This window comes from Branchiostoma belcheri, unplaced genomic scaffold, assembly GCF_001625305.1.
Source record: "Branchiostoma belcheri isolate BF01 breed outbred unplaced genomic scaffold, Haploidv18h27 scaffold58, whole genome shotgun sequence".
Lineage (NCBI taxonomy): Eukaryota > Metazoa > Chordata > Leptocardii > Amphioxiformes > Branchiostomatidae > Branchiostoma > Branchiostoma belcheri.
This window is the reverse complement of record NW_017804220.1, coordinates 1,636,717-1,650,020: the sequence shown is the minus strand read 5'-3', so window position 1 is coordinate 1,650,020 and position 13,304 is coordinate 1,636,717. Positions and strand designations below refer to the sequence as shown.

The window sequence follows — 13,304 nt, the reverse complement described above, 5'->3', positions numbered from 1 at the left end:
CCCAAATATGGGCATACAAGCAGGTGTGGTCATGTTTGCAGATGTGGCTGTTGATTGGCTGTTGGCTAATTAATTTATTTACTACCATTTTCACGTACCAGCGCAGCTGGTCCACGCGGTCTCGGCCGTGGGCCATGATACTCTGATATTGGATACCGATTCGTGTGATTCCTATAAACATTTCACCTAACTACGAACTAGTTGGAAGAATTATAGCTGCATGGATGCCTGTATATGATTTTAACAAACACTGAAAATCTGACGCAAAAACTGGCAGATATTTTGCTCTTCTCTGTTGGAACAACGCAAGCGGGAGGTCAATGACCTGCGCCCCGCGAGTACTGTAAACAACGGTACGTAATGTGTATCGTCACGCGCGCGCCACGGTATCAACAATTTTCCACAATCTTCACCGACTAGTATTATATATTCTGTTATCGATTTCTGAAGAATCACCAAAATTGTAGAGTGTATCTCCTAGAAAGTCCCTTACTAGTACTTGAAGCGATCGTTACCGCCATGTTGTCCACTTTATATGACATACAATGCAGAGAGTAATGGAAACGTGTCCAGATAGCTCGGTTGGTAACGCGCAGGGCTGCAAGTCCAGACATTACGAGTTCGAACCCCGGTACACTGGATATTTTTAATTATCCTTTTTACAATTTTTAACAATTTTAACATTTTTAACAATTTCAACAATTTTAACCATTTTAACCATTTTACATTTTAACAATTTCAACATTTAATTTTAACATTTTCGTTTTAATATCCATTGCTTTGCTTTTAACATTCCAAAACTGATTGTTCTTACTCAAGAATTTCAATAACTTCGAATGTTAGTCTTTTGTATTTTTTCAACATACAAACCAAAATCACTTTGATGTTGTCACAAAAGTAACATCTGTGCGCGCATCGGTTTTCGTTCATTTAAAAACTACAAGTACAAAACATCTGGAAACTAAGCAAACATACTCAGTCAATTGATTGCTGTAATTCCCGATTTTTTTTCACTGTACCGCAACGCAAGCGGGGGGTCAATGTTCACGGTTTTCACTGTCACCTCTGTATTGTGAACTTATCATTACAGTTAGGAAATAATTCCCGGACTTTCTTTTTCCTGCAACTGTCACCACCGTGAATATATACTTCCGTGAACATGTCCATTTTTCTCAGGCCGTGAAAATTTTGCTTCCGTTAGTAGTAGTTACAATCTCGTCAAAAGTGTAAAGTAAAGCTGTCGAGATTTAAAGTGCGTGTCGTTGTATCTTTGTAAAAAAAAGGGAGATAATTGCCAAGTGCCAGTTTTGTAAATACCTGTCGAGATTCAAACAGCTTGTCCTTGTATAATTGCAGTATGATTTATTTAGAATCTCTCATTTTTGTTTGGGGAAGGGTATGGAGTGAAATTCCTACATTTGCTCCGAAGCAAATGTTGGCCTTTCTAGTTCCAACATGTAATCACTAGACGTGGTGACGACACACTCAAGTTTTTTCAACTTATATTAATGCCGCCACCAACACAGGGGACAAATACATGACAGGACAATGCTCATTTACACCTGAGCTAAGTGAGGAAAGCCGTGTAAAGTGCCTTTCCCAAGGGCACAAGATCGGTGGCATGTCAGGACTCGAACCCGGGACTCTTAGTTCCGAGTCGAGCACTCTGCCACTACGCCACACGACCCCACCAAGGATCAAGGATTGAGACTCTATGATGACAGCGGTGTCTGACTGGTCCTTCTGAAGGCATTGTGAATGACGCAACAGTTCAAGAAGACCAGATGGCCACAGCTAAGATTTACGCATTTTCAAGAATTGTCATTCCGTAACTATTTCATTGTATAGTTTTGAATCCATTGTAAATAATTTTAAAGCCACAGAAGAAAGCATCGCACGAAAACAAAACAATATGATCAGTCATAACAAAAAATGGGGGGATTTAGCAAATATATCGACTGGGTAGAATATTTTTATGTTATTTTAGTGTGTGTGTGTACTCTTATGCTATATCGTTTGCCTTTTTGTACGCTCTTTTGTTCTCTTGAATAAAGATTTTCAAAAAAATTATAAAAAAAAAAGATTTACGCAAATTACATAAATGATCAAATAGAGCCACGTTGGTCCACGCGAGACTAGGGCTGTAACGTGTCATTTTTCAGGAGATCACGATGGCCGACTGATTGCCACCTTCCTGTGGAAAGTTGTTACTAAGAGGTTTTCTTGACCATAACATAAGGCCACAGCAAGTAAATTTTATAGACGACATCCTCCGAAGACTCCAAGTCTAATGCGATAGGGCGAAACAAGGACAAGGTGATGCCCATTGCAAAAAAAGAAGACTCCTACATGGTCAGATTTTGACTTCACAAACCTTGGTAAACAAAAAAATGATATCTATATTGTGCTAAGTAACTGTCAACACCAATTTTAAATTTCAAAAAGAGTTAAGGGTCCAATAGCCCTTTTGATGCAGTTGAAGCATTGTTAATTCATTGTGTCTAGGGTTTGGCATTGTAAGCTTACATCTTATAAGATGGAGCCCATCCCTTTCATTCCATCACCCCCCCCCCCAAGCTAAAGTCAGGTGCCCCTGCTAGAGTCAGAAATGTAAAAAAAAAAACTGGGAATGACTGGGGTCGAGTCGTCTTTAAAAAGAGTCCACTTATTTTATTCTTTAATTCAACAGAAAGGAACTCTTCAAAGCCACGCGGTCATTTGAAAGGAAAAGTTGATTCCTGTATGATTTATTGGATTTTTGGCGAGGCCAAAAAGTCTTTGAAATGCCCTTTCATGTTTCAGTAATGTTAAACGTAAGAATATCAAAGGTACCTACGATCGATAAATTGTTGAATACAGCTATGATATATAACATATCTAATGGAATAATGTCAACGACCTTAAACTCTCCAGATATCAGAATGATAATCCCTTGATATCAAAATTAAACTTCTCACAAAAGGTCAATTTTCCATCATTTTGTACCTTGACTTTCGTGAGAAGGAAAAACATTTCTTGCACCGAGGGTACCTTCAGTCTTTAAGATTCTCAAGTCTATTAGGCTCAGGTGTGCAATACGTACAGACAGAGCCATGAATGGGCGTTCTAGTCGTAAATATTCACAGCACATAAAGCACTTCTCAAACCACAACGGAGACGTCATCTCGGAACCTTTAGAGTTCCCCTCGTCCCAAAATGACGGATAGAAATCGGCCACCGTGGGGTTCCTCCCGGTCTTAAATGCCAAATTTACGCCTAATTGTCATTTTTGGTCGATTAGGGAGCCGGAAATCAGGACGCCTACGCCTTCCCAATTGACCCGTAGTCGGATCGATGCGGCCCTTACACGTGCCCGGGCGGACCGCCCCATCATCCTGCCATCTCCGCTCGTTACCGCCCACGGCTGAGTCACGAGGAAGCCAAGGTTGAACTTCCCAGGCAGCTGGAGAAACCAAAGGCAATCAAACTAGTCCGCCGTCTCGTATGGAAAGAAATAGAAAGTTTTTGGTTTCATTTATCCCATAACAAACTCCTGGGTCAGGGAAATTTAAAACAAGAACATCGTTCCTGCCAGTTTAGTTGATCAGTTGTCAACAGTGATGAGGAATTGGGAGATATGTTTGCAGGTCTACATGAAATGGTATGCCTGTAGGGGGTACAAACGATTGGCTAAGATCGCTTGGCATTGCTTGACAGGAACAGATAGAAAGCGATCGGATGTGGAGATTCTGTCGCAAATGTTGACCTCACCACTATACTAAGACCACAGTCAATCAGTGATGGTTACGTTCGAGGCAATGGTTCGTAGAATTCTAAATTACAAAAATTCAGTTCTGGTAAGGCGAATTTCTTAATGAGCTGGTATATGCTCCAAAGATGTATTAATAGAATCATAATGCGTTCATCAACTATCATGAGTTGTATATAAATATGGGCCCTGTTGTAGCCAGAAACGTGATTCATCCAGAGCCATGTTCAAGCAGGGTTCTGGATAGTCTAGTCCAAAACCGTGATTGGAATACGCTGACATTATCAAAAAACGTGCCCTGATCCTAACCCTAACCCACTCAGTCATCGCTCTAGATAAAGTATAGATAGGTTGGATGGAAAATATGTTTGTAGCCTGTACAAGGCTTCGAAAGGGACTGGGAAGATTATAAATCGGCCAAATAGACAGAAAACATTCCAGGGGAGATGGCTCAATCACTGAAGAAGTAGAGTTTGCCGCTCCCGAAACCAGTTGGAACTGGCCTTGATCAAACAATGAAAAAGAAATCCCCCAATATTTATCTTTTATATCAGTCTAAGAAAAGAAGTATCTCAGCGCTAAAGACCATTTAACTGCTAAACCAACCAGTGCGCCATGAGAACCGTTTGTCGTTAAAACCTGCAGGAAGAAAAGCAATCATCGCATCTAAAAACCCAGAGGTCTTCAGACCAAACCGCTGAATGACACCGCAGCGGTTTCTTCGGTACCTCTCCTGGAAGCCTCTTTATGCCGGTAATTTTTCTCCGGCGTGCGGGAAGGTCCCTCTCGTCGTTAAAATGTCACCACGTCAAATGGAGAAGGGATGAAGGGAAACCGTCCAAGGACAGTCGGTACCCGAGGGAGGCAAGTCGTATAATGTCTTCATTCAGGCACGGGGCTGACGCTTTGTAAAGTCATTTCAACATGGCTCAAGTTACTCCTACTTTGATAAGATGATTAGGATCTTTAGAATAATATCAATAATCATCTTTGGACCTTGCGGGAGCTGAATACTTAGATTTTGGAATATGACATATGATTTTTGTCTAATTTACTATCTGCATGACTGTATACTCGTTGGCAGCATCCTTAAATGGCTACATTATGTAACATTAGGTCGATTCAACAAGCCGATTTTCTGGTCAATTATTTACAAAGTAAGTTGAATCAACATTACTCACTATTTAGGAAGTTGTGAGGGTGAAAAATACGACGCCTTAGTAGGGTGTGTGAAAGATGGAAACACAGCTGTTAGCCACGTTTCTTTGCATTCTGGTAGTTTGTGGTCATTCTGATAGTTTTTAGTTTGTGGTTGCACCCCAAATTCAAGTGTGCGTCGTGTGGACTGTTTTACCACTAACCATAAAATTCAGAAATGTTACGTCATAATTGCACAAATATTGATGAAAAGCCCAAGTAAATTACAATCACATGAAGAGTTTTTTTCAATTAGAATACGTCAATTTTTTTCAAAATGTTTGTTATCAAAATTCCCTACAATTAAGTACTGTGTACAACGTGGATGTATGTAAAAAACTGAGGACCAACCATAAACGTAGAACGGACATGGCCAGCCGGCGTAGTCAGTCAGGAGCCCCGACAGGGGCATGCTCACCACCGCTCCTGCGTAAGAGCCTAGAAAAACAACAACAAAAATATCAGTAATGAAGAATTTTTCAATATTGTAACCTAGATAAGAAAGAAGACAGGTGTCATTTTATTGTAGACTGAGAAAATATCAGAAACAGTAATGAAGAATTTGTCAATCTTGTACTAACCTATTATAGTAAATAAGATACAAGACGGGTGTCATTTTATCATTGACTGTACCTTAACAACGAGATATTTTCTTTAATTTCATACTAGTCATATTTAGTTTCCTATTTTTTAGATATCAAAGGAGAATTAAAATTTTCTCTTGTACTTTCAACTGTCTTATAAGAAGCGAGAAGTTGAACCTATACATAGGTAGTAGTTTACTATACAATGTCATGTATTAGACGTGTATTAGTGTTACTGTATTTTGAAATTATCGCCATAACCATAGTAATTACAACTTGGTGGTCTACCGAAGTAAGAAAATTCAATTAGATACCCCCATACATGCAACTACCAAAGGATTCCAATTAAGGAATCTTTGGAGTTTTATATCATCGGCATGTTTATATAAGTCGTTTCAGTGGTAGTTCTTTTCATGTGCAAATAAACAACAGGTGATCAAAAATATTCTAGTTGGCACTTCGCATGTTGCGAATCTGCTATTTGTCTAAAAACAACTGTGGATGCAACAGACAATCTAAAAGGAATGCGTCCCAAGTTGTATCTGCCATCGGTGTCATAACCATGTCTTCATTTATTTATTATCTTTTTCATTTCATATTATCCACATGGATTTATGAGCATTAGATAGCTGGCACAAATGTGTTTATATGATCCTCTGCTCAAAAACATAAAATATAAAAAATACACATTGAAATAACAATAGAAAATGTATAACGAACATAAAATAAAAGTGACTGTCGCACTAATAAGCATAAAATGAATGGCATTAATCAATAAATTTAATCTTCCAAACTGAGAGAGGAATTTGAAAACAGTATCTAAAGTACAGCAATCGCTAGAGTATGGAAGGAAGGGGCTACCGGTAAGGAGTAAAATGCATCATTCAATCTTCAACGACTGTATCATAAGATGTAAATTATTATCCACCTCTTTCTTACACAGATGCTGGATGACGCAAGTGGACCAATGAGAAATCTTGAGTATCAAAACGCATGACCCATGTTTCATGCATGTTTGGAAAAAAAAATATGGTACACACGTATATCCATTAATATTCGGTCTGTTATTTTTCATGGGCGGGCAAATTATTCCGGAAGCCTGGGGCCCGGGAGAACTTTTTAGCAAAACTGGTCGATATCCAATGCATACAGAACAGGAAGAATATTCGGTGCAGACTTATTATTCGTCATAATCCAAGAATGAAAATATAATAAAAGAAATGGTCGCCTAAGGGCAGAGGTAACATAATGGACAAAATGGCGCCGCCTTCCCGACATACATTGCGGCTGAAATTCATTGCGGCACAACACAGTTTTTGCCCTATGGGGATTTCTATAGGTAAGGACCCCAAAGTGACTCACTAAAAACTAGAGTCCCACGATCTCATACCTTCGCCAAATGATGTTAATCTTTATGACTGACAAAGATAATTCCTTCTGATTATGCAAATAAAATCCTCATTTGTATTATATTTATATTATAGTATTGTATTATAATATTGTATTATATAGTTGATCATATTCTCCATCAAAAGACAGCCTTATCTTAGCAAAGAAAGCCATTCTATCATTTCCTCATAAATTATGCAAATGAGGTTCTTATTTGAATAAGTTATGTTTAATGATGTTCACCTTCACTTAACTTTCAAATATCCCAAGTATGAAATTCCAGGCAGTCATCATTATGGAATTATAACATTTTCTCATTAATTATGCAAATTAGGTGTTAATTTACATAATCAATATCTGCCTGCGTTTCTCTCGTTCTCAATTACATATGTCACAAGCTTGAATAGTCCTATAATGTAATGCACCTGATTTATAGAATTTCCTCATTAATTATGCAAATTAGATCCAGATTTGCATAATTGTCGCATAATTATGTCAAGCGTCACTTGAGCTACATACATACCAAACATCACGACGATTTGTCCACCAGTTATTGAGTTATCCTCTTTTGAATATTTTCAAACAGATAGCCCTGCAGTTCCTGAGCAAGCCGCTAGGGGGCCCATGTCACTTCTTCCCCAGCATGAGAGCTACCTACCATCCAAATTTCGTCACCCCAGCATGTCTAGATCATGAGACATCAGAACCGGAAGTTTAGCTGCAGTACCATAACAAACCGCTAGGGGGTCCAAAATCTAATCATTTCCAGGTCTCATCTAGACCTACCCACCTACCAAATATCAAGATAATCCATTTAAGCTTTCTCGAGTTCTGCTGTTGACAGACACACACAGACACACACACACACACACAGACACACGGCCAGGAAAACATAACCTTCTTGGCGAAGGTAATCATAGTAGGGTGCACAAGCAAGGTTCAGAATTTTTATATGTTTAATTTCAGGGTATAGTGTACAAAATATGTGAAAATGGGCTTAAGTTTGCCGGGTCGTTCTCTTCTCACGCCCTCTTTTATTAGCGCCACTGCGGAGGTCATGGAACTGCAGCCGACGCACAGTACAAGGCGGTACAAGTATCCAAGCGCAAATCTACGCCGACTGAACACGCACCATAGTTCAACTTTTACAGTCTCAAAACTGACGTATTCCTCTAACATTCACCACAGGTTCCATCTCGATGTAATGCAAAGAACAATCTTTGTACCTTTCTCTAGTATTGTGCAGCACTACTTTGTGCCCGCGGAGTACTTTTGACTACGGGGTTGGCCCATAAATACTGTGTTGTGCGGCCTCGAGTCGAGTGAGGTCACACGCCATTAGTAGTCTGCCATTCCAGTTCCCCCTCAATAGTTGTCAAATTTAACACACCAGACAAAGATCACGCAGGGGTCATAATTTCTCTTACCCCTCGGCTATTATTCATGACCCTTTGAAAGCGTCGTGGTGTTAAGGAAAAAAAGGAGTGCTCTCTAGACAGAGTGATGGATAAGTGTACATGGAGAGGGTCGTGCACTTCACATCTCCAGTGTGTCTTGAGCTATCACAAACTCTGATTTAGAGATCGTACTAGGCAGGAAGGAGTTTCGTAGGCGTCCTATGGGGTTGTGTGGCGTAATGGTTAGGTGTTAGGGCCATTGTACAAAGGTCTTGGGTTCAAATCCACCAACATGGCCCGAAGTGCTGCTGCAGTACCAAGGTCAGCCACCGGGAGGCCAAAATTGAATTGTCCGTTGCCTTTCTAAGACCTAACTACACACCAAATATTATCGCAATTCATAACAGGCCTTCTTAGGTTAAGTTATGCTGGCCACAAAAAATGCGGAAACATACAAAGACACAGATAGACAGACATAAAGAACAAAGAATATTTTATGTAGGTATTAAAAGCCATTAAAACTCAAGGGATTAACAGCTTTCCAAGCAACAAACTGGTAACAATTAATGCTGCATATTCCTTATTAAATCATCATTAATCGGCAACCATAGACGTGCTTGATGAATACCTAGCATTAGCTTGGTAGAAAAGTGACATTTGTCAGCAAATTTGTTTGCTTCGATTGAGATGAAAATATCACCCTGAACAAGAAACCTAAAATAGGACATTGCAAAACGTAGAGGTCTGAAAAAAGTAAATAAATTTGCTGAAAACCAGCAGGCATAAAAACATGAGCTATCGCCAGTCTTTAAGCTTATCGATCACACGTGCACAACCCGTGATGTCAAACATTAATTTCTGTCTGAACCATGCCTGATGATATTTGCAATAAATCAATATGTCAATGGTTGTCTTTGTGAGTCATCTGTAAGATTACTAGTCAGTAATATTATATCTGTGTGACATAGACAGAGAACACCTAAAATTGCTGATAGCATATGTATATCTGCATAGGTTAGATGAGTATACATTAGCCATTACATTTAGTATCCATAGAATGATGTATCAATATACCAAACTTTTACCGTGACTGTGCCCTTTTTAAACATGACTTGCCCTTACATTGCAGCTTGTGAAAGCATGAACGTGCAATGAAGGTCATTCATTCATTCATTTGGTTCAATCATCAAATATTTAAAAAAATACCGTCATGAAAGGTCATCTGTAGTGGAAGTGACGTGTAAAGGTAAAACTTAAGTTCCAACACAAAAAGGCACATGTTCTCAGTAGACTGCATAAGAAAGACCAGAGTGACTGGTCGAAAACTCTAGGTGAGAACATTTACCTTCTTCAGTTGAAACTAAAGTTTTACCTTTACATGTACGTGCCAAGTTACACACTCAGATTAACTTTCATATCATGATAGTATTTTTTTAAATATTTGATAAATTTTTATATTCATCAAATATTAAAGATTGTTTAAACATTAAAAAAATGTTCCTCACCGCAGAAGGACATGGTGACCAGTCTACTCCTCTCCAGTGGAGGGGCCCACTTGCTCCAGATACCGTGCTGGGCAGGGTAGGTCACTCCCTGTAAAATACCACAATAATAAATTTAATTATACAACGATCGCATAAGATGCTATAAGCATGGCAACTTGTAAATGACAGTCACTAAAAACAAAAAAAATATAAATTTGTGACTTTGTCGTATTAAATGACACTATGTAGTAATTATCATTGTTATTGTTAGTAATGGTTTATTATTTACCGCCGTTCTTGTTTAATTCATGTAATTTATTTCATGGACTTTACTAAGTCTTGTTCATTGTTATGTTTCTTCGCTCGTGTTACTTCAATTTGTACAAATGTACAATTTTATTTTTTAAGGGAATCTCCTGCTTCCCATTGTACCTTTACATCTACCTTACTGTACAAAGGCGAAATGTATAATCTGTGCAGCCTTTGGAGGAATTTCTGACACTTTTAAAATCAGTTTGAAAGAGTCGTAGCTCCTCAACTTACTATATGTCATCAACAGAATTGATCAAACTCTTCCGAATAGAAATACAGCGAGTATTTTTTAATGTAATTGTCAGATACGGTAAAATATGATAAAAAAGAAGTAAGTTTAAGTTTAATGTTGGTCTTAACTACAGCTTTGTTCTTTGCCTTCAATAACATCTTTAACATCTAAAATATTCTCTAATCTTTCATGAAATAAACTCTTGGCTGCTACGATAATGCCTAAAACATACCCTTCACTTGGAAGATTTCTAGTTTGGGCTGATATCCACATACAATAGCATATGTATATAGCCTAAAGGTAAGACCGTTATGAACAAGAGGTATCCAATGTGACGGCCTTTCACGCCGTGATGGATCAGCAGCGAGTGATCGATGGGACTAATTTCGCTACTGACGTCACGCCAGCCTAATCACTCCATGTATCTCTCCGCCTCTGCCCGCCCTGAGCAATGTCGGCCTGTCAGATCAAGATGGCGGTGGGCGGGTGAAGGGCATTTCAAGGTTAAGGCGAAAAGTCTCGTCTGATGAGTGGAAACGACAAAAATCGATAGCCTCTCCATTACTCTCCTGCATGAATGTCTCTGAAGACGTTCAACTTTCTTTTAAGAATTCTAAGATGTCAAAAAGATCGCCGCGGAAAAGACCTGGATTGAAGTAGTTTCTTAATCTCCAAGCAGATCTTTCGGTGGGGGGAAGACAGTATCAAATTGGCCAGTCTTTATTCGGGAAGGAAATGCATTCAAGACTGGCCAATTTGTTACTGTCTTACCGTACCCCCACCAAAAGATCTGCTTAGAGATTAGTAGTTTCTGCTTTGTGCCTCTCAGGAAAGTAAAGCTGAATTTCAAGGTAAATTTTCTGGCCATTTCATCTAAATGTAGTAATTTGAATCAACCTTATCCCATAGCATACTGATATCTGTGAGGTAAAAATGCGATGTACTATATAAACGGTTGGTTGTTTCGTATATTATGCTGGTTCTATCCTCTTATTGGTGGTGCCGATTTGAAATTAAACCTCCTTGCAAAAACAATTTTAGCTTGCTTTTGGCCTAAAGAATTCAAAGTAGATGTACATATTAGACGGATATACACATCCGGAATATTTCATTTGTTTGTCGCCCTGAAATTGTATTGGATGCCTGAAATCACTGTACTTAATGTACACAATTAGTAATCCTGAAATCTAAACTTCTATCTCAATAATGATGACGAAGCACACCGCGCACACATTTAGTTGAGTGATAGATGGTTTCTAGTTCTTCAGCCTGCTTGTAAGCTAAAGGATGATATTTCATATCCATATTTCTGATAGATGGTTCAAGAAAGTAATTTTTGTGAATGCAGACAGAATGTGATGTATTCAATACTGATCACGTAGGAAAAACATTTTAAAAGTTTTCCTACAATATCAATTGTGATTTGAGCCCCCACTAAAAAAAGAACTTAGTTGTGACCATAAGGCAACTTACTAGTAAGAGACATTTACTAGTTAAATGTGTAGGTTTATTGTCACTTTAATACGACTCAATACATTTTAAGATTGTAGAAAACTGGTTTCTGTTCCAAGGAATGTAACATTTTTTTTTCCATTTTCCTGGAAATGGAAAAGACTACACATCCACACTTCAGATGGAAAGTCTACACTTCAAAATAAAAAGGTCTACACATGTACACTTCAGATGGAAAGTCTACACTTCAAAATGGACATGTTTACACATCTACACTTCAGATGGAAAGTCTACACTTTAAAATTGACAAGTCTACACATCTACACTTCAAAATCGAAAGTCTACACTTCAAAATCGAAAAGTCTACACTTCAAAATCGAAAAGTCTACACTTCAGATCCATATCAGAGGATTCGATAATGACGCTATGTCTGTATTGTCCCTGTTATTTCACGCTGACATCGACAATTATTCAATGACGAATCTGTAGTGAGCAGCTTGCAGTGACATGATTGCTAGACTTCCGAGTTTCAGCGGCATAAAATTGGCACATTAGTTCCCGACAACGACTACAAAATTGCCCTTCATAAGCATTACTAAAGAATTCGTCTTCCCCGGGACGTCTGTCAACGTTTGAAGTCCATGGAAAACAAATAGATCGAATTATTTTCTGCGTGGCGCGGAGGAATACACTCCTTGTGGAGATAATAAGCGTGCGTCAGAGGCGCGTATTGATACAAAGTGACAGACATATGGTGCTGAGGTAGTGCCTAAGTGTACGCGATCTGACATTGACGAATGGCTTCCCCGTTGTTCATGAATATCTCAATATCCTTGTTACATAAAGGTCCCTAGCTGCAGGGCACGCGTATGTCTTAATAATAGCAGGGGGAACAGACTGTCAAAAACGCTAGCAAGTTTTCATAAAGAGCTTCATATACTTCCTGGTATACTGGCAGCTAAATTGATGAAATATCCGACGAATATCTCATTTTCTGACTTGTCAGGACGGACAAAGAGCTTCTGTTCTTATATCTATATTTTAACACCGCCGCATTTTTCAGTAAGAGGTACGAATTAGAGGGTAGCTTTTCAGGAGAAAAGTAGCATTAAAATGAAATACGTTTAAAATGAACACAATAGGGGAAGGGTTAATGAAGTTAACTGAACGCAATATTCGTATAATGCTTCGTGTTACAATCAACTTAAACATCGAATTTGGGTCAATTTAGACGATCTTTAGCTAATTTTAACAAATACCCGTCTATAGTTTTGTCAACATTACATTTCAGCACCAAGGACATCACAAACCTCATTTGCATATTTGGGACAAAGAGAACATTTTGATTGTCCTAAGTATGCAAATGAGATTTATGCATCCAAGACGATGTTGTATATAGTAACTCTGCTGACGGATATAAATATTGTGCCACCGCAGGTAACCTTTTCCCCATCCTCATACATACCTACAAACGCGCTCAGTAGTCTTCCAACAGATGGCCGCGCCCAC

At 38.7% G+C, this 13,304-nt stretch overlaps 1 protein-coding gene across 1 annotated transcript in view; it reads right to left on the bottom strand.

Annotated features, from left to right (window-relative positions):
- Positions 1 to 13,304, bottom strand: part of LOC109481882 (vesicular glutamate transporter 3-like) — a 70,246-nt gene that overhangs the window by 9,987 nt on the left and 46,955 nt on the right. Inside the window, exons 6-7 of the mRNA XM_019784513.1 lie at positions 9,821 to 9,908; positions 5,297 to 5,383 (exon numbers count right to left, since the gene is read on the bottom strand). Coding sequence (XP_019640072.1) covers positions 5,297 to 5,383; positions 9,821 to 9,908 — 175 coding nt within the window. The remainder of the gene's footprint in view (positions 1 to 5,296; positions 5,384 to 9,820; positions 9,909 to 13,304) is intronic.